The sequence below is a fragment of the Colossoma macropomum genome, unplaced genomic scaffold (genome assembly GCF_904425465.1).
Source record: "Colossoma macropomum unplaced genomic scaffold, Colossoma_macropomum, whole genome shotgun sequence".
Classification (NCBI taxonomy): Eukaryota; Metazoa; Chordata; class Actinopteri; order Characiformes; family Serrasalmidae; genus Colossoma; species Colossoma macropomum.
The window spans coordinates 8,007,541-8,028,545 of NW_023494784.1; the positions used below are offsets into that span (position 1 = coordinate 8,007,541).

The 21,005-nt window shown below is 42.6% G+C and overlaps 1 protein-coding gene across 2 annotated transcripts in view; it reads right to left on the reverse strand.

The window, feature by feature from the left end:
• The window catches only part of nckap1 (NCK-associated protein 1), a 97,093-nt gene that overhangs the window by 19,045 nt on the left and 57,043 nt on the right, over positions 1 to 21,005 (reverse strand). For both annotated transcript variants that reach the window (XM_036577107.1, XM_036577116.1), the window contains exons 16-20: positions 10,549 to 10,694; positions 9,123 to 9,255; positions 5,047 to 5,166; positions 2,677 to 2,816; positions 1,757 to 1,888 (exon numbers count right to left, since the gene is read on the reverse strand). In XM_036577107.1, coding sequence (XP_036433000.1) covers positions 1,757 to 1,888; positions 2,677 to 2,816; positions 5,047 to 5,166; positions 9,123 to 9,255; positions 10,549 to 10,694 — 671 coding nt within the window. The remainder of the gene's footprint in view (positions 1 to 1,756; positions 1,889 to 2,676; positions 2,817 to 5,046; positions 5,167 to 9,122; positions 9,256 to 10,548; positions 10,695 to 21,005) is intronic.

Consider the following 21,005-nt stretch of genomic DNA (forward strand, 5'->3'; position numbering starts at 1 on the left):
AAATCACACAAATCGAATAGTAAAGCTGAGAAAGGGCCCTTCACAGTCGTTTTTCAATTCTCAACTTAATTAACAGGGGAGAACTGAACAATACATTTCTCTGAAATAAAACACTGCAATAACTTCCCCGTGAGGAAAATTAATAAGGAACAAAGGAAAAGTATTGACAGCAAATGGGGTCAGACTAATGTGGTTAGTAGGTTAGAGTTAGATAAGAAGAGAATGCATGCTCTTTGTGTTTGGAGGCCTTAGAAACATTTATGTTTATATAAGCTGTACTTGCATGTGCTTTATAAAGGGGACTGTTTAAAAAAGTGAAGGAAGTCAGTTAAAAAGGTATTGACAGGAAATATGTCAATACAAATGCAGATAGTGAGGTGGATAACAAATCAATGTAGGCTCTTCTAGAGGAGTTTCCCAATTGTCAGTTGCAGGTGATGATCGGTGGATTTAAATGAGGAGAGTTAAATGCAGCTGAAGTGCAGTTTGGATGGAAGACGAGAACCATCCAGTTTCTGCGCCGCTGTTGCTTCCAAAGCATTCCTGTTTTATCAATACTGTATTTAATACCTACACAACTAATACAGCCATTGAGTGTCATGCAAACAGCAACGGAAACAATGCAACAATGCGCTCAAAGCTTCAAGTCTATTTTTTTTTTGCTTGCCGTGAGCTACCTGCAACTACAAACGTACAAAATACTTTTGACACTCGCAACTGGTTATTTCTTGGTGATTATTATGCTGAAAGCAACAGAGCACTGAAAATAATGAACTACTAATCTAGCTGACCACAGAGATCAGAACAAATTTAAATGTGTTCATAGTAAAGGAAATAAAAGCGTCTACGCAAATGTACCAAATACTTTCAGCATAATAATCACCAAGAAATAACCAGTTGCGAGTGACAAAAATATTTTGTCCGTTTGTAGTTGCAGGTAGCTTATGGCAAGCCTTAAAAAAAATAGCACATTGTTTCCATCGTTGTTTGCATGACACTCGATGGCTGTATTAGTTGTGTAGACATTAAATACTGCATTGATGAAGAAAATGAAAACGTCTAGATATTAGAAGCGTGAAAGATAATCGATTCTTAAATGCATTGTGACTTGAGAATTTTTTTTTTTTTAAAGATGTAAAGCATGTGAATGTGGCTTTGGAACCTATTCATTTACATGAGCAGAGCATGTGTAGCAGTCTGAGGTTTCTCCAGCATTTTGGAGCATGGAAGTCAATGCTAGTTCGAATAGACGATGAAACAAGACCTAACAAGTGCACAGAATCTAGGTGATATTCAAATTCAGATAAGCTAACAGCACTTGATAATGACAATGTAAACTATAGTTTTTAAAAACAAAAATGTACCAAGATACATCAAGATGTATCGACAATCGCTTCATAATCGGATCTTGCCACCCTGAATTGAAATGAAAATTAATTGTGAGGTGCCTAGCGAGTCTCACCCATACTAAATTTAGAATAAATTCTATAATAACACACCACGTTTCATTCTTTTATCAGAGTATGCTACAGTTTATAAATGAATGCTTAACGGCGAGTGTATGTCTTATTTCACTTCATAAAATATTTGGTGGGTCTCAGAACAAAACACCACCTCTACATGAGTCTCCTTTGGGAACCGCTACGCTACTCTACTTATGTAAACGCATGTATGTTTATATAAGCTGTACTTGTATATGCTTCTCAGTCAAGACTGTTTTTAAGAAGTGAAGTGGCGGTCTGCGCCCTTGACTCACTTGGTGAAGCGGATCTCCAGGTGCGAGGTGAGATATTCGCGTGGGGTGAAGGTGTGCTCCCACACCACCATGTTGGGTACATAGTTGATGGAGAAACAAAGCTCCGACAGCGCTGTGTGCAGTTTATCCAAGCTAGAAACACAAAAATATCCACGTCAGACAGCAGTTAGCATTAAAAACTCATTTCCGTCAGATTAAAGAGCCAAATTGGTCAAAGAGCACACTGCTTAATGTCCAATATATCACGGCTAACGTTACACATTACAGTCAGGGATAGAGGTCTATCCTCTTTCTATTGGGTGGGGGATCTTTGTGGATAGTTGTTGGTGCGTATGCGAGTGTGTATGGATGTTAGGGGGACGATATTGCAGCAAAGACCTCCAGCAGGCTGGGATAAGCTGAGCTGGTACCTGTGGAAGCTGCTGGAAAGATGCCAGCTCCATGCCTGAAGGCAGCATATTTAAACACTACTGGGATTGACTGGGGTACTATGTGTGTTAAAACCACTCTTAATAGATTTCACTGTAATTATTAATAATAATATTTGTTTTTATAAACAAACATCACAACAAAACAACAACAATAATAATAATATGTCCCATATGTATTGCATATGTATGTATTTACATGTAATAACATGTCCCATATATATTATATGCATGTTAGTACATATGAAATATGTCCCATATGTGCAGCACATACAAAAGCACCTAGGGGCCAGATTCCCAGACATGGATTAAGTATCTATATTCAGTGCAACACCTATATGTATATATTTTCTAATCCCACTGTACATTCGCTTTGATTTTCACTGGTTTTCAAACAAAGTTGGAACATTTTTGTCCTGAAAATGTACTAAAACAGACACTCTGCACACTCTTGTGTGGGGGTGTCCCATGGGGAGCTGTGGAGCTGCTTACTTGGTGACGAGGAGTCTGTTTTTCCTCATGCTCTCCACTCCGGGCTTCTCTCTCTCAGGCTCTCCCTTCTTCCCCGTCTGCTTCTTTGACTTCTTGTTCACGGCCTGACTGATGGTCTTGGCGCAGTGTTTTGGCAGTAGCTGCACGAGTGGGAGAGGGGAACAGGAGAAGTCCCCCGCTTTTTAACATCCATAAACCCAACGAGCAAGCAAAGAGACATGAGCGCTGTGCTTAGAAAGAGTTATGAGTGCTTGTCTTGTTTGCTAATGTTATTGCAAAAACAAGACAAGGAGAGATTTCCCTGAGCATTAGCTGGGTCATTAGCTGAAGAGGAGGATGAGGAGGACGAGGTGATGATGCCCCGTGGACTGGCAGAGGAGGAAAACATCTGGGGAAGTTTTGCTTTCCTAAAGCTACACACACACTCAAACAGAGAGATCAGGGGAAGAGGTTGCGAAGAGGTGGATTTGTTCCACATAAGGCTGCAGAAACCCTGCAGCGTTTAGAAAAGTACATTTTTCTTAGCTCCTGGTATCGTGCCAGTTAATTATAAGAAAAGTTGGCGTATTTCTTCTCTATGTTTGGCAGCTCTGTGTGTGTATGTGTGCGTGGCTGTGCAGGGGACATGGATTATGATTATGATGAGGGCTGAGGTTGGGTCAGGACACTGAAGAGTTAGAGACTGGGAAAGAGCTATGGACAGAGTTATAGGCATGATTAGGGTCAGGGTGAGGATACTGGCCTAGCTGCACAGGGTTAGGTTTATAGCTGGGCTTGAGTGTGGGTTTGATGGTTTATATCTGGGTTTGACAGAGGTAAGTGGAGGTATAAATGGGTCTGAGGGCAGTCTGAGGTGGTACAGCAGAGTTTGAGAGGAGTTTGAGGTGGTATAGCCGAGTTTGAGAGGGGTTTGAGGTGGTATAGCAGAGTTTTAGAGGGGTCTGAGGTGGTCTAGCAGAGTTTCAGAGGTGTTTGTGGTGTTATAGCACAGTTTAAGGGGGTCTGAGGTGGTATAGCAGAGTCTGAGAGGGGTTTGAGGTGGTATAGCAGAGTCTGAGAGGGGTGGCAGAACAGAGTATGAGGAGGAGTCTGAGGTGGTATTGCAGTTTGAGGAGGGTGTGAGGTGGTATAGCTGTGTTTGAGGAAGGTCTGATGTGGTACAGCAGAGGATGAGGGTGGTTGAGGTGGTATAGCAGAGCTTGTGGAGTTGGATTTGAGAGGGTTTAAAGTGGTATAGCTGGGTTTGAGGCGGTATAAATAGATCTGAGGACAGTCTGAGGTGGTATAGCAGAGTTTGAGATGGGTTTGAGTTGGTATAGCAGAGTTTGAGGGGGGTTTGAGGTGGTATAGCAGAGTTTCAGAGGGGTTTGAGGTGGTATAGCAGAGTTTCAGAGGGGTTTGAGGTGGTATAGCAGAGTCTGGGGGGGTTTGAGGTGGTAGAGTAGTGCATGAGGAGGGTTTCAGGTGGTATAGCAGAGTTTGAAAGGGTGCAGAGCTGGGTTTAAGGGGGTTTAAAGTGGTACAGCTGGGTTTGAGGTGGTACAGGCGGATTGGGGTGGTTGAAGTGGTACAGAGGCGTTTGGGGAGATAGATATGACATCAAATATAGATGATTTGGAGGGGCAACAGCCTGGTTTGATGGGATATTTGAGGTGGTATAGCTGGGTTTGAGCAGGACTTAAATGGTATAGATAGGTTTGAGGTGGTACACATGGGTTTGAGGAATGTTTGATGTAGTACAGCTGGGTTTGAGGAGGGGCCGAGGTCCTATTGCTAGGTTTGAGGGGGTTTGAGGTGGTTTAGCTGATATCGAGAGAGGTTTGAAGTGGTATAGTTAAGACTTGGGGGGGATTAAGATAGTATAGGTGGGCTTTTGGATGCGTAAAGAGATACAGATTGGTTAGAGATGGTATAGCTGGGTTTAAGAGGTATTTAAGGTGTTGAAGTGGTGTAGCTGGGTTTCAAGGGGATTTGAGGTGGTATAGTTGGGTCTTAGGGGGATTTAAGGTGGTATAGGTAAGTCTGAGGTCGTATAGATGGGTTTGAGGCGAGTCTGAAATAGTATAGCTGAGTTTACTCTTGGGTTGATTAACGTGTGTTGTTCCCGATATTCAAGAAAATTAAATAATTAAAATGTATGAACTTACCATAAATGCAACTTGACATTGCACCAGTGAGAAAGAGTGCAATATGAACTTCGACTCACTCGGGTGTGGTCACTTATACCCAGCGTACTAACAAACAAATTGCTGCTCTTAACTCTGACCTTGGGAGTGGTTTTCTCCGGTTTAGAGAAGTGGTTGGAATTTGGAAGTGGGTAAGAGTTATGGTTAGGGAAAAAAAGATTGTGGTCAGGGTGATGTTACTGACCTGGTCACTCAGGGTGCATTGCTCTGTGCAGATGTCGGTAATGAGGTTGCGAGCTTGCTTGGCCATCTCATCCAGGAACATGTTACAGAGAGACAAGCTGCGGTCTCCAATATGGTGTCTCTGCAAGGGTGAATAATAGAGGACAACGCTTAGGTTGGAGACAAATGTTTGAGTGAGACTTGAGTCAGGTGGATCCATATCTGTCATTTATGGGTTCTGAAAGGACCTTCATGCGCACATTAGTCGTATGTCCACTTACTGGATGTATATCTGATATAGTATCGCATATTAAATCCTGAAAGAAGAGAGAAAGAAAATCAAAAGAGAAGGAAAAGAACTAAACGAGAGCAATAAGAGCCCTGCTTTTGGCCTCAGGTTGTGGCTTATGGAGACACATCAGAACTCCATTCCTGCCTTTCAAACCACAGGCAAAATCCCGCACACATGGATCTGATGGATCTGCCACTGTGGGTAAAGGCTCAGGTGGAGGAGCCAGCTGCAAATAACATGTTCAAGTCAAATGCGAGGGCGACACTGACCCTCGCAGAAGCTTCCTGATCTGTTAGTGTTACTATAAACCGCTTTTTAAAAAAAAAAAAAGCTTCTGTGTTAGGAATGGAAATATTCCTGGAAACTTTTTAGTGCTTTTCCAACATAAACAAAGCCTGCAGCTGTCCAAAGCTGTGCGAAAGTGGACATAGGAAGAGGCACATTTTGGAGACGTGCTGAGAGAGGGACTTTCGTGTTTGAACAAGGGAAACCCAAGCCTTCTATGCCTCAATAAATCTCTTTTATTCCTCTAAAAGCTCTGAGGCGGCCCGGCCGGCGTGGTCCCTGCTCTCCTCCACTCACATGCCCTGCGTGAGCGCACTCGTTTTCACGCTCGTTTTGGTGCCGTTTTGTCAACCAATTAGGAGGAAAAACACACAGGCTGTTTACTGGGTTGGGTACTGGAGGGCAACGGCGTTTAACAGGAACAAACAAGGAGTGAATAAGCCAAGCAGCCCAGGGAACAGGGGAATGTGCTGTGCTGCGCGCAAGTGTGCGCGTAGGGACCGCGGGCCCAGGGGAGCGCGGGCCTAACTGCTCTAGCGTACGGTTCAATTAGACGTTTAATAAATCAGGCTTTTTTTAGCGTCCCTTTTTTCCATGCTGGATCCTGCTTTCCTCACTCTCAGTGCGAGGTCCTCCTGCGCTCACATACAGGTCAGAGAGAGAGAGAGAGAGAGAGAGAATGGAAAAGTGCTAGGTAGAGTAAGACAGAAGAGGAGAGAGTGACATGAAGAATTAAAAAAAAATAGCGCAAGAGAGGGGAAGAGCGACAGAAAAGAGCAAGAGGCCAATGAAAATGATACCCAGAAAGAGGAAAAAAGAGAAAAAGAGGGAGAAAGTAATAAAAATGAGAATGAGAGTGCTAGAGACAGAAAGTGAGAGAGCACGAAACAGACAAGGAGAGAGTGCATAAAGATAGAGAGTGAGATAGAGAGAGAGACACACATGTAGAGAGATGGGAGAGAGAAGGAGAGAGAGAGATGGAGGTACAAACCAGATAGAGACAGAGAGAAATGTAGAGTGAGAGTAGAGAGATACAGAACAGAAAAAGAGAAAGCACAAGACAAAACGGGAAAAAAAAGAATAATAATATAATAATAATATTTTATAAAACAGATTGAATGAGAGGAAAGAGGTGGAGAAAGAGAGGTCAGAGAAAAATGAGAGACAGAGGTACAAAATAGAGAGAGAGAGAGAGAGAGAGAGAGAGAGAGAGAGAGAAAGAGAGAGAGAGAGAGAGAAAGAGAAACAAAACAAAAAGAGACAGAAAGAATGAAAGATAGAGTTATAAGACAGACAGGGAATGAGTGAGGGAGTGAGGTAGAGAGAGGTCAGAGAAAACTAGACAGAGAGAGAGAGAGAGAGAGACGTAAAGAGAGAGCAAGAGAGGTGAAGAGAGAGAGGTTAAGAGAGAGGAGTAGAGAGAGAGAAAGAAAGAGAGAGAGAGTGGCAGAAAGGGAGGGGAGAGGTAGGGAGAGAGAGGACGAGAGGCTGAAAGAGACGTGGGGGTGGGGAAGGAGAGGAAGAGAGGTAGAAAGAGAGAGGGTGGTGAGAGAGACAGCTAGAGAGAGTGAGAGAGGTAGAGAGAGAGAGAGAGGGAGAGAGAGAGAGAGAGAGAGAGAGAGAGAAAGAGAGGGCAGGGGGTGGTGAGAGAGTGAGAGACCTAGAGAGAGAAGTAGAGTGAGAGGTAGAGACAGAGAGAGAGAGAGAGGGTTGTGAGGGAGAGGTGGTGAGAGAGGTGTAGCAAGAGAGAGAGAGATGTAGAGAGACGTGGTGAGAGAGGTGTAGAGTGAGAGAGAGACACTTTCCCAGACTGGTTACCTCTCTCTCTCCAGAGGTAACACTGAATATATTCACTGACAGACATGAACTGCCACACTTCTTTACTGAGAACACAGAGCCCTTCACACACACTCCACACACTCCACACACTCCACGACTGAGCAAACACTATTTACATATTACTGTTACTAAATCACCCACTCATGACTTCACCTGTGTTTATGATAGACTGAGTATTTGTCTTGTGTCTACCAATTAAGCAAATGAGTCCTGGATTTACAAAAACACACTGAAAATCAAATAATTCACTGCTGGTTTTTTAATCTAGCATTTGTGCCAAAAAAGGGTTTGGGTGCAAACAATTGGGTGTTTGATGGCACTGACATAATAAAAGGTCTGTAATGTCTATTAAGACACCAGGCTAATGAGAGACTACAACCAAAAATGTTTTCACCACATCGCACATGCGATTTTGCTTATAAGAAGTATATCAGACAAGTGAGAGAATCAACTAGAGTCAAACATCCTACATGAGAGCGAGAGAGCGAGAGAGCGAGAGAGAGAGAGAGAGAGAGAGAGAGAGAGAGACAGACTTATAGACCAAGAAATGCAATCGAGAAACTGGGCTCAAATCAATTTTTGTAATTCGGATTATTTGGATGGTGAGAAGCAGAAAATGCTAAGCCAGCTTCTAAGACTGAACTTTGGAGGTGTGTCTGCAGATTCTTTGAGAAACTGAAAGTGAGTCTCTTGAAAAGAGTGGACGCTGGAATAAAGGTAAAGAGTGACACACAGAACACTCAAACATAACACTAAAACTATTATATCACAGTAGTTTTTATAAGTCATTTATTGAAAGTGTTTTAACTTTCTCGTTATTTGTTGGTTCAACGGTCTGTCGGTGAGGGACAAGAATAGCCTGAATGGTGTTGTAAAAATCTGTTCAAAGATAACTGGAGTCCAACAGAGAGACTTGGGCTCCCTGTGGCTGAAACAACTGGCTCAGAATGCAAAAGGAATTATGACTCAATCTGATCATATTTTGTCCAGCGAATTTACTATAATGAAGTCAGGTCGGCGTTACCTCTCGCCCCTCAGTAGAACAAATCGCTATTCCAAGTCTTTTGTTCCTTCTGCTATCCAGCTACTAAATGCGGATAATTGTCTTTTTAAATGACCGTTACATTCGTTGTGTCCGTGCATTGATTTATTTATTTAAGCATTTACCTATGTATGTGGATTTGGTGTGTCTGACGTATGTGTGTGTATATGTGTACAGTCGTGTGTATGGACGAGAAAGCTGCAAATGAATTGCCCTTTTTGGGACTAATAAAGTATTCTGAACTGATATTTAGTTGTTGAGGCTTGTGTGTAATTTTCTGTTAAATGTATGTTTTCTGCTTTTTTGCTGACACTGAAAAATGAATAAGCTGTAGTTGATGTTCCTCTTGACTGGAAGTACGAAATATGAACTGAAATATGACTGCGGATCAGATATTATCTGGGTGGGGGATCATACTCAGCACAGCAGTGACACCGACATGGTCGTGGCATTATAAGTGCATGTGATGGTATTATGAGGGTATCAGGTGCTTGCTGGGGCTTTTATTTACACCCTGTGGTGGCCACTTTATCACATACACGTGTGTGTGTGTTTGTGTGTATATACATACACACACACACACACACACATATATATATATATATATCATGTAATGATATTTGTGTGTAACAGGACTCACCTCTTCAGGACAGAGCTCATGAGTGCAGCTCATGAAGTGTGTGCAGAGCAGGGGGAAGCAGATGGAGTAACGAGACTGAGATGGTAACTCCAAACACTGCTGGAACATCTTCTCAAACGCCCGACTGTAGAAACTATCAGAGAGAGAGAGAGAGACAGAGAGGGAGAGAGAGAGAGAGACAGAGAGGGAGAGAGATAGGGAGAGAGAGGGAGTAAGAGGTAGAGAGAGGGAGAGAGGGAGACAGACAGGGAGAGAGAGGGAGAGAGAGGGGGAGTAAGAGGTAGAGAGAGGGAGTAAGAGGTAGAGAGAGGAAGAGAGGGAGAGAGGGAGAGAGACAGGGAGACAGAGGGAGAGATAGAGAGAGGGGGAGTAAGAGGTAGAGAGAGGGAGAGAGATAGGGAGAGAGAGGGAGTAAGGTAGAGAGAGGGAGAGAGAGGGAGAGAGACAGGGAGAGAGGGGGAGAGACAGAGAGAGGGGGAGTAAGAGGTAGAGAGAGGGAGAGAGAGAGAGGGAGTAAGAGGTAGAGAGAGGAAGAGAGAGAGAGGGAGAGAGGGAGAGAGACAGGGAGAGATAGAGAGAGGGAGAGAGAGGGGGAGTAAGAGGTAGAGAGAGGGAGAGGGAGAGAGAGGGGGAGTAAGAGGTAGAGAGGAAGAGAGAGAGAGGGAGAGAGGGAGAGAGAGGTAGAGAGAGAGGTAGAGAGAGGAAGAGAGGGAGAGAGGGAGAGAGACAGGGAGACAGAGGGAGAGATAGAGAGAGGGGGAGTAAGAGGTAGAGAGAGGGAGAGAGATAGGGAGAGAGAGGGAGTAAGGTAGAGAGAGGGAGAGAGAGAGAGAGAGGGAGAGAGAGGGAGAGAGACAGGGAGAGAGAGGGAGAGACAGAGAGAGGGGGAGTAAGAGGTAGAGAGAGGGAGAGAGAGAGAGGGAGTAAGACGTAGAGAGAGGAAGAGAGAGAGAGGGAGAGAGACAGGGAGAGATAGAGAGAGGGAGAGAGAGGGGGAGTAAGAGGTAGAGAGAGGGAGAGGGAGAGAGACAGAGAGAGAGAGATAGAGAGAGGTAGAGAGAGGGGGAGTAAGAGGTAGGGAGAGGGAGAGGGAGAGGGAGAGAGAGGGAGAGAGAGGGGGAGTATGAGGTAGAGTGAGGGAGAGGGAGAGAGAGGGAGTAAGAGGTAGAGAGGGGAAGAGAGAACAGAGTTTGAGTTTCCAGCAGCTCTTTCTGGTACAGGCATATCTAATCGGTCCGAACGCCCCCCGCCGCTCCACCCACCCCTCCGCAGGAAAAAGAACCCAAACACTGCCAAACACACCGTTACCCCGGCAACCGCAGAGGAGATACAGACGTTTACAGAGGAGATGGAGAGTCCTCCGTGGGACATTAAAGCTGACGGCTTTATCTGCCCCGAGGGAAGGATGAGAGGAGCTGGGACTTACCAGAAAATGGAGAGGTCTGAGGTTTCCACCAGCATTTCCACCAGAGAGTCCACCATCTTGGTGTGGAATATGATGGTGTTCATCATCTTGCCCAGCTCACGGTGGTCCGCAATGCCCAGCGAAGCCTTGGACACGCTGGTGTAGGCCTGCAAACGACAGACACGCGTAAATAGGGGCAAATTTTCACGACCCAGAGTACAAATCATGATATTTAGTTATGATCTGCCAGCAATCTGGAAGCACAATTAAACAAAATCAATGACGGCTGAGCACAGTAAGTCCACGTCCTCCACAGAGACACTCCTGCATGTTTTAATGCGCAATTATTGTTTATTAGCCGAATTTAATTTATTGGAGAAAAAACTAAAAGCACAGTACGGCCTGTGCAAAAGTTTGAGGACAGTTTATATTTTAGTTTTTTTCCCAGTGTGTTAAAGCAAATAAACAGAACCTCTGCACTGAATTTTTCCGAGAGTTTGTTCCTCGTCGAGAACGCGTTCAACTTATTTTCACCAATGAACAGAACCTGTAATCTGACTGGGATGATCAGACTGTCTGTAACTGTATCGCTGCTTTATGTGAAAGTTCATCGCTCCAGCACACATTTGTAAAAACACTGAGCCGTTTACAGAGTCAGTTCCCTGATCAGCCGAGACGCGTTCGGGGTCCGAGGTCTGCTTTATCAGTTTCAGCGCTGGAGCTACAAGGCTAATGGGGTCCTAAAGGTGTTCTAATGGTTTTCTGACGGTGTTCTGATGGCGTTCTCATAGTGTTCTGATGTTTTTTTTGATGATATTCTGGTTGAGTTCTAAAGAGTTTCTGATAGTGTTCTTAGGGTGTTCCGGTGGTGTTTTAAAAGTGTTCTAATGGTTTTCTAATGGTGTTCTAACGATATTCTAACGGTATTCTGAAAGTGTTCTAATGGTTTTCTCATTGTGTTCTAACGGTGTTTTGAGGGTGTTCCAAAGGTGTTCTGATGGTGTTCTAATGGGGTTTTTATGGTTTTCTTATGGTGTTCTAATGCTGTTCTAATTGTGTTCTAAAGGTGTTATGATAATGTTCTGATGGTGTTCGGGTGGTGCTCTAATGGTGTTTTGAAAGTGTTCTGATGGTGTTATAATGGTGTATATTGGTAGCTAACAAGTAATGAAAACTTACACCCCACCAGATAGTACAGTCAGCACTGTTGGTGCAGTTAGTACAGTTGGCACTGTTGGCACTGTTAGTACAGTCGGCACTGTTGGTACAGTTAGTACAGTTAGCACTGTTGGTACAGTTAGTACAGTCAGCAATGTTGGTACAGTTAGTACAGGCGGCGATGTTAGCACTGTTGGTACAGTTAGTACAGTTGGCAATGTTAGCACTGTTGGTACAGTTAGTACAGTTGGCAATGTTGGCACTGTTAGTACAGTTAGCACTGTTGGTACAGTTAGTACAGTTGGCAATGTTGGCACTGTTAGTACAGTTAGCGCTGTTGGTACAGTTAGTACAGTTGGCAATGTTGGCACTGTTAGTACAGTTAGCACTGTTGGTACAGTTAGTACGGTTGGCACTGTTGGCACTGTTGGCACTGTTAGTACAGTTAGCACTGTTGGTACAGTTAGTACGGTTGGCACTGTTGGCACTGTTAGTACAGTTAGCACTGTTGGCACTGTTAGTACAGTTGGCACTGTTAGTACAGTTAGCACTGTTGGCACTGTTAGTACAGTTGGCACTGTTGGCACTGTTAGTACAGTTAGCACTGTTGGCACTGTTAGTACAGTTGGCACTGTTGGTACAGTTAGTACAGCTGACAATGTTGGCACTGTTAGTATAGTTAGGACTGTTGGTAAAGTTAGTACAGCTGGCACTGTTAGTACAGTTAGCACTGTTGGTACAGTTAGTACAGCTGGCACTGTTAGTACAGTTAGCACTGTTGGTACAGTTAGTACAGTTGGCACTGTTGGCACTGTTAGTACAGTTAGCACTGTTGGTACAGTTAGTACAGTTGGCACTGTTGGCAATGTTGGCACTGTTAGTACAGTTAGCACTGTTGGTACAGTTAGTACAGTTGGCACTGTTGGCACTGTTAGTACAGTTAGCACTGTTGGCACTGTTAGTACAGTTGGCACTGTTAGTACAGTTAGCACTGTTGGCACTGTTAGTACAGTTAGCACTGTTGGCACTGTTAGTACAGTTGGCACTGTTGGCACTGTTAGTACAGTTAGCACTGTTGGTACAGTTAGTACAGCTGACAATGTTGGCACTGTTAGTATAGTTAGGACTGTTGGTAAAGTTAGTACAGCTGGCACTGTTAGTACAGTTAGCACTGTTGGTAAAGTTAGTACAGCTGGCACTGTTAGTACAGTTAGCACTGTTGGTACAGTTAGTACAGTTAGCACTGTTGGTACAGTTAGTACAGCTGGCACTGTTAGTCCAGTTAGCACTGTGCTAACTGCATGACTAAACCAAACCGTGTGCAGGTGTTCAGTATCTCTAATAGATCTTGATTATGTGGTTTCTGATACTGCATCACACTGTTGTTTATAAACAGGGACGAAGTATAAACAGTCATTCTGACTGCTGTTTTAAGCCTTGTGTCTTCTAAATGTGGCAAATTTTATAGCTCTTTTTATCTGTTTGTGATTTGTTCGGTTCTGCTGCAGCTGCTGTTTGTTTCTCTGTCTGACTACACACACAAAATCGCCGCTCAGCATCCGAAAGCAATCAAGTCAAAGTTAATTCATCATTCTGACAAACTCGAGCAAAAAAATCGCCCCAGACGTGCGGGCTAACGCCTGGCTCTGTTTCCGTGACTAAAACCCCAGGCGGCGCGGAGGAGCGGAACTGAGGCGAAAGCGGAGCGCGCCGGAGGCTGGAAAACGTGCGGTTCGCTGCTTTACCATATCATTAACTTCTGAGAAGGATTTCTGGGAAATATTCATGTTAACTTGATACTGCTGAATCAGACAATGGGCCAACCAACACAAGTTCCTCCCGAGCACACGGGATCAAATGAAGAGAGTATGCAAAACAGACAGGACCGGGCAGGAGGACACTGATGGGCGCTTTGATCTGAGAACCGCTAGCGTCGCCTGGATAAGGTTCTGGGGTCCAAAACCCCAACATTTTTGGACATTCTACTTTTTTTTCCAGTCTGAGTTGAGCAAAACAGCTGTGAGAGCCCATAAACCAAGTCCAGGAGAAACCGACACGGAACACACGCAACCACAACCACACATCTAGTCTTCAAAGAAAAAAAAGTCAGTCGTGTTACTAGTGTGAAAACCAGAGGTGCAAATTTCTGACCTCACCAATTTAATCTGATAATGGTTCTTTGGGAAATGAAAATTAATTTCACCATGGTTGTGAAATGATGATTCTTTAGGAGATGATTCAAAGCCTCGTGAATTTTTAAATTTCACAATTTGATTATGATTCTTTCAGAAATTATCCAATGAATCATGCAATTTTAAATTTAAAGATTCAATTTGATAACGATTTTTTTTTAAAAATGGCTCATCATGAAATTTAAAATTTCACAATTTGAATGATTCAGAAATTATTCAATGTGTCATGAAATATTACTTTTCAAGATTAAATTCTATTATGATTCTTAAGGAAATGATTCAATGCATCATGATTTTTTTAATGTCACAATTCGATTTTGATTATTTAAAAAATGATTCAATCCATCATGAAATTCATTTAAATTTCAAGATTCAGTTCGATCATGATTCTTTAGGAAATTATTTAACATATCACAAAATTTTATATTTTATGCTTTGATTCAATTATGATTCATTAAGCAATTATTCAAAGTATCACTATTGTTTAGGAAATTAATAATAATTTTTTAATTGTTCTATTTAATAAACGAATAATGATTCTTCAGAAACCAATTCAACGCATCCAAAATTTTGAATTTCACAAATTGATTAAATTCTGATTCCTTAAGGAACGATTCAATGCATCATGAAATTTTAAATTTCAAGATCCAATTTGATGACAATTCTTTAGGAAATGATTCAATGCATCAAATTTTAAAATTCCTAATTTAATTCAATTAGGATTCTTTAGGAAAAGACTCAGTACATCATTATATTTAAAAAAATATCCAATTTAACTATAATTCTTCAAGGAATTATTTAATACATCATGAAATTTGAACACAATTAAAATATTAACTTGACTATTGTTGTATGATTCTATGTGATTTTTAAACGTATAATGAATCCACAAATATTTACAGTGAGTAAGACAATAAAAACAATAAAAGTATCCAATTTTATTTTACATTTGATTTTTTTGGTCAAATCTTTAAATATTTTCGTACAATAACAGATTATAATTAATTGTCTCATCATTCCAGAACTGATGTGGTTGAATCACCACCTTCAGACGGATGTGTCAATGCGTTTTTACACCTCTAGTGAAAACACAGCTGAAGTTATGAAGACAAGCACACACACACACACACACCAGCCCAGTCAGGCCATGGTGTTCAGCAGGTGCTGCGTTGAGTGTGCCCGTGGCACAATAAACACCGCGCACGGTGCTCAGCTCCTATTTAAAGCAGGAAAAGGGAAAGTCTTAAAAGTCCGAGGCTTATTTTTGGAACTGTTTTTACAGAGAGCCGCTGGTGGCTTTAATCGGCCATGGCAGCAAAAGAGCACTGCAGCTTCGGAAACACAGGAGGAGCAGACGGAGTGAACTGAGTGAACTCTACTGATTTGCACACACACACGAACCTGCGTGCACTCTTCACACACTCTCGAAAGTACACATCACTGTCATCAGAAAACCACAAAACCATTGTTTTTGGAATGACCAACTGCCCTTTACACTGTGTGAACATTTCTAGATGAACAGTCCAACAGAAACTGTGGAAACCAAACCTTAAGCAATAAGGTTTTTTGAAAGCAACAGAACATTCGAGGTTGTGCGCTATCGCGAATAACATGGGTCACAGACGCGAGAGGTCACGTTATGACGTGATAACACGTGACCTGGGGCCGTATTACAGAAAATTCTTAAGATCTGACGGGTCAAGATAAGATTTTTCACAAATTCGTATTACAGAAGCAAAGCTTCAGAATCTTATCTTAATCTTATTTTATCCTACAGCATCTTTTCTGATCTCAAGTTAGGAAATCTTAACTTACTCGATTGAAGTTGACAATCAACTGTCGTGTCTGTTACCTAACAACCGACCATACACGCACAGCTGAAACATAAACACGTAATCAAGCTAGGTAGTCAGACAGCTAACGTTAGCTACCGTTACTGGTGTAAAGAGAGTCAAATAAAACTAAAGTGTGATAAACTGTAAGTTGTGAATACTGGGAGAGCGCCCCCTGCTGTTTATCAGAGCGTCGCCGTCTCCAGTTTCAGTCTCCATTTCCCAAACGCTTTAGCCGAGCGCGCTAACGTTACTCCTCCTGATAAACAGACACACGTTCAGCTCCGTCTCCTCATTATTCACCACCATCACTGTAATATTTCATCAACATTAACACACGAAGGTGATCAGAGGGAGGGTGGAGATCGAGTCTGCAGCGTCTGAGACTTTTAAACACTGATAGAAAAAAAAACTCAAGTCAAAGCTCAGTTTACAGTGTAGATAAATGTAGTGTTGTTATGCTACTTATAGTGAACTGTGCTGCCTGTTACTGCTTAAAACAGACGATTAAAACAGCAGTTAAGGTGCTCTGGAGTTTATCTTAAAGTTAGGAAAATATTTAGGATATTTTGGCAACTTATGATGTTTCTGTAAAACTGTTTTCTTATCTGGAAATAAGATTATAGACTTAGGAACTGTTGTTCTGTAATGGCTTCTGTCCTAACTTCAGTCTTAACTGAAGTTGCCATGACAACAAAGCAGATCTAAGACAGGCCCCGTATTTCCTTAGATCGACGATGATGCGCGTACATACACGAGCGCTCCTCACACTGGCCCATAAACTCCAGCGCCGCACTGGATTTATCCAGCGAGAGGCAGGCAGGCCAGCCAGGTTTGCGGGGCAGAGTTCAGGGCTCCTCTGGAAACAGAACGGAGCAGTTTATGATAGCGCTGGCAACCCCTTCACAGCCATGATTGCTTCCAGCAATTCCGAGGGAGACCGTTTCTCTGGAGCTCTGAAACCTGAGAGATCTTGTGTAACAAATCACACTCCAGCTGCCATCCAAACACATGGATGCACCGTCAATCTGCCCAAGGCCCTTAAAACAGAACTGCGCTCCAAAGTCTGTTTCTGCAAACGAGTTATATCTAGAGGGGACACCAACTTTAAAATTAATGAAATTGTAGAAAAACTCAACAAAAACATAATGTAGCACTTGATCACATTTTATTCTGACCGTTTGAGAGCAAAAACAAGAGTAAAGGTTTTGATTTACACCGATCAGACATAACATTATGACCACCTCCTTGTTTCTACGCTCATTGTCCATTTTATCAGCTCCACTTACTATATAGGTGCACTTTGTAGTTCTACAGTTACAGACTGTAGTCCATCTGTTTCTCTGATACTTTGTTAGCCCCCTTTTACCCTATTCTTCAGTGGTCAGGACCCCCATGGACCCTCACAGAGCAGGTACTATTTGGGTGGTGCATCATTCAGTAACACTGACGTGGTGGTGTGTTAGTATGTGTTGTGCTGGTCTGATTGGATCAGACACAGCAGTGCTGCTGGAGTTTTTAAACACTGTGTCCACTCACTGTCCACTCTATTAGACACTCCTACCTTGTCAGTCCACCTTTTAGATGTAAAGTCAGAGGCGATATCTCATCTGCTGCTGCACAGTTTGTGTTGGTCATCCTCTAGTCCTTCATCAGTGGTCACAGGACGCTGTTGGCTGGATATTTTTGGTTGGTGGACTATTCTCAGTCCAGCAGTGACACTGAGGTGTTTAAAAACTCCAGCAGCACTGCTGTGTCTGATCCACTCGTACCAGCGCAACACACACTAACACACCACCACCACATCAGTGTTACTGCAGTGCTGAGAATGATCCACCACCCAAATAGTACCTGCTCTGTGAGGGTCCATGGGGGTCCTGACCACTGAAGAACAGGGTAAAAGGGGGCTAACAAAGTATGCAGAGAAACAGATGGACTACAACGACTGGTTTAGAAATTTCACATTCAGTTTATTCCCACCCTAATAAATCTACGCTCCCACTCACATTTAGCCAAAAACTTCTCACGGCTGTCCCTAGATGCTCTCATTAGGAGAGGATGACCGGCCCCACAAGACTACTGGAAACTCCGCCAACATCAGTGTTAGCTTAGCTGATGGTACAGTAGTCTAGACGTCGATAGTCGTCCATAAAAACGTCTTGACAGTGAGATGTCAAGGGAGGCCTTCCAAAGGCCCTTAAGCACTGCTCTTATAAAGAGGCAGGGCATTAAAAGCTAAAGTAAACAGCCAAGAAAACGGCTCCTGACATACACATGTTCACACGTCAGGAGCTGTTCTGCCGGCTGCTTAAACGCTTCCTGAGTTTTCTTTGCACTGACAATCACAAAACAGCGCTGAAGGCCGTGCGATTAGAGAACGCAGAGGTTAGCAGGATCCGTTCAGGACAGAAGCCTTGCTGTGAAAATTCCCAAACTAGAGAAAATAATTATTCAGGTGTGGGAACACAGCCCAGCTTCATTCCCTCTCCACAGCAGTGGAGAGAGTGAGATAGAGAGGCTGGAGAAGGAAGAAGAAATGCACTCAGGCCTTCTCAGCTTCTCTGTTAAAATACCAGCTCAAGCACGCTAAAGAAACCAGTGAAGAGCCCTGAAGCTCGTCCACAGGCCAGAACGTGTCAGTGCTTTTTACATATTAACACACTGAGCGACTTTTAAGGTCTAAGTAAGTATGTTATTCTATTACAATTAATATTCAAACAATAGTTCAAATACAATTCTGGAACTCAATAACTAGATCTACCAAAACAACCTAACACGGCCCTTTACGTACACTGACTGACGCTTATGCACACTGACTGATTGAACTGTTTGCTTTAGAGCTCTAATTCGAGGTGGTGATGTGGGTTTTCATTGTCTGGTTCGGTCCAAATGCTTTTCCTGCTGCTCTGGATTGCCAGCAGGAAAAGCACTTGTTTCTCTTAGTTTCATCTAATATTGCATTTTTGCTGTTATTGCTAGTTACCAGCTCTTCACAGTAATTATTTCTGAGAATAAACACAGCGAGCTGATTAGCGAGTGGCTTTTGAGTGGCTTAGAAACTTGGTCAAATAGAATCTAAAACATGGTCACTTGCTAACTGATCAATTTGGCTACATAACAGAAAGATAACAATAATTATAATAATAACAGTAATAATAATATCTGTTTTTATCCAGCTATTTAAAGTGAAACATGTCTTCAGCTTCTCCTTTTCTTATAAAATATTCAAATAACTGACATAATACTCAACAGAATAATCGAAAATGAAAATATTTGATATTTGCAGCTATAGTTTCTTGTTTATTTATTTATCGGGGGCAGCGTATATTAATTAACATGAAGTAAACGTGTCAGTGTTAACCAACTGGCTAATTTCAAACTGCAGTGCCAGTGGGAACCCCAATCTCCTGATTTCACTTCCCAAGGACGCTCGGGCAGCTTTAGCAAGTTAGGATGTTTTCATTATCATGCAAGTCATTACAGTTGACTGTGGAACTTCACTGATCTTAAATCAGTTGTGTGCTAACATTGTGTTTATTTATAAATATATTTACACTAACAAAAAGTCAGGCACATACATGTCTACCTATGCCTTTCGATGTTCCCTCCAGAGTTGGAGATCGACGGCTCTGATATGTATGATTCCTCCAGTAACACGGCAAAAATTGTGGCCGGAAACCAAGGGAAGTAAAATCAGGACAGGTATGTACGATGAGACTCCACACCGGTACCATACCAGAGCTGCGCTTCCATTATTTGTTGATCGCAACAGTATCTTCTGCAATAATGATTTTGCAGAGAACTGGAATGACTGAGAATCATGCACTGGCTTTCATTTTTTACTGGTTTCTGTTTGCAACACAAAATGATGCATAAAAGGTAAATGTGACTGCACCAAAAGCTATATAGATTAATAAAACAATAAGCCACGAGAGGCTGTGGGTTACTGCGATTTTATCACGGGAAGGGTGTTCTTAGGCACGACGTGAAGTGGAGTGTCTAAAACTCCTTTCCCGTGATAAAATCGCAGTAACACACAACCTTAAGTGGCTTTTTTTTATAAAACGGTGGCCAACATAAAATATGATAAAACCATGACTTTTCAGAAAATAAAAAAGTTATTAATAATAATAATAATAATCAACATAAGCATTCCGCCAAGAAATGCATTTCCTTCAAACTATGGTATCGTTGCCATGCAACAATGGACCACTGAATGAGGAGAATGTTTTTGTCGTACAAGAATGAATACGCTAAGATGCAAAACCTTTTGTTTTATAAGCACTTTTTTGGTCACTAAATTACACCGCGAGTCTTATTTAGCACCAATCCAGCAGCGCCCCTCTTCTCACACTGGGGCTGAATATCAAATGGCACTACGTAGGGATTTAAATACTGGACCCTGCAGCCCAACGGTGCAAAATACAGCTAAGAAACAGTCATTTGGGACTCAGACACATCCACACTCGATAACTGATGCACTGTTTGACTGTAGAGGCTAGAATTTCTAAACTTTCATAGCTAGAACACTATTTAGGGAGTACAGAGCCGTTTGGGATTCAGCCTGGGTTTGACGCGACTTCTGACCGAAACACGAACATTTGAAGCATGTAATTCATTAAAGTGGCATTTTTTGGACTTTTATGCTGCTGCTTACAGTGAATCATACCGTAAGCACTTTAATTCAAACCTGCAATATTAATGATGAAGCTGTTTAGGCTGTTGGCTATATTTTAGTCTGTTAGCTAGCTGACCAGCCTGGTTCTAGTTAAGAATATAAGTCTCCAGCCCCTCAGTTCAAACAAAAAACGGGCTCCTACTTCATCAGTGCACTCGGGGGTCCATGTGAAGAGCATGAGAGTCAAAGATTAGTCCATTAACAGCAGAAGGGTTTTTCGTGCCGTGGCGCAGTGATGCAGTTGCTGTGAAGCATCATAGCCGTGGTATACTGCGGATTTTACAACGGCCTCGAACGCAGCTCAGCCAATCAGATTTTAGGACCGGAGGTGTCCGTTTTATAAGATGAGAATATAAAAGGTGACTGGAATGATCTAGAGCCCTGTGATTGTTCTGTATTGCACTCTCACTCCAAACGGGTTTGCTTGGAAGCCACAGTTTAAAGCTCAACTTTTTCACCTGTTCAAACGAACCACACTAACAACTGCAACCGCAGGACTGAACCAAACAGGCCAAGGGTGAACAAGCCTTTATACTACAGCATAAAGAATGCTTAACAGATGTCTTATTTTTAGGTCATCAGAGCCCACGGCAGATAAATAATGAAATAAATAAAACA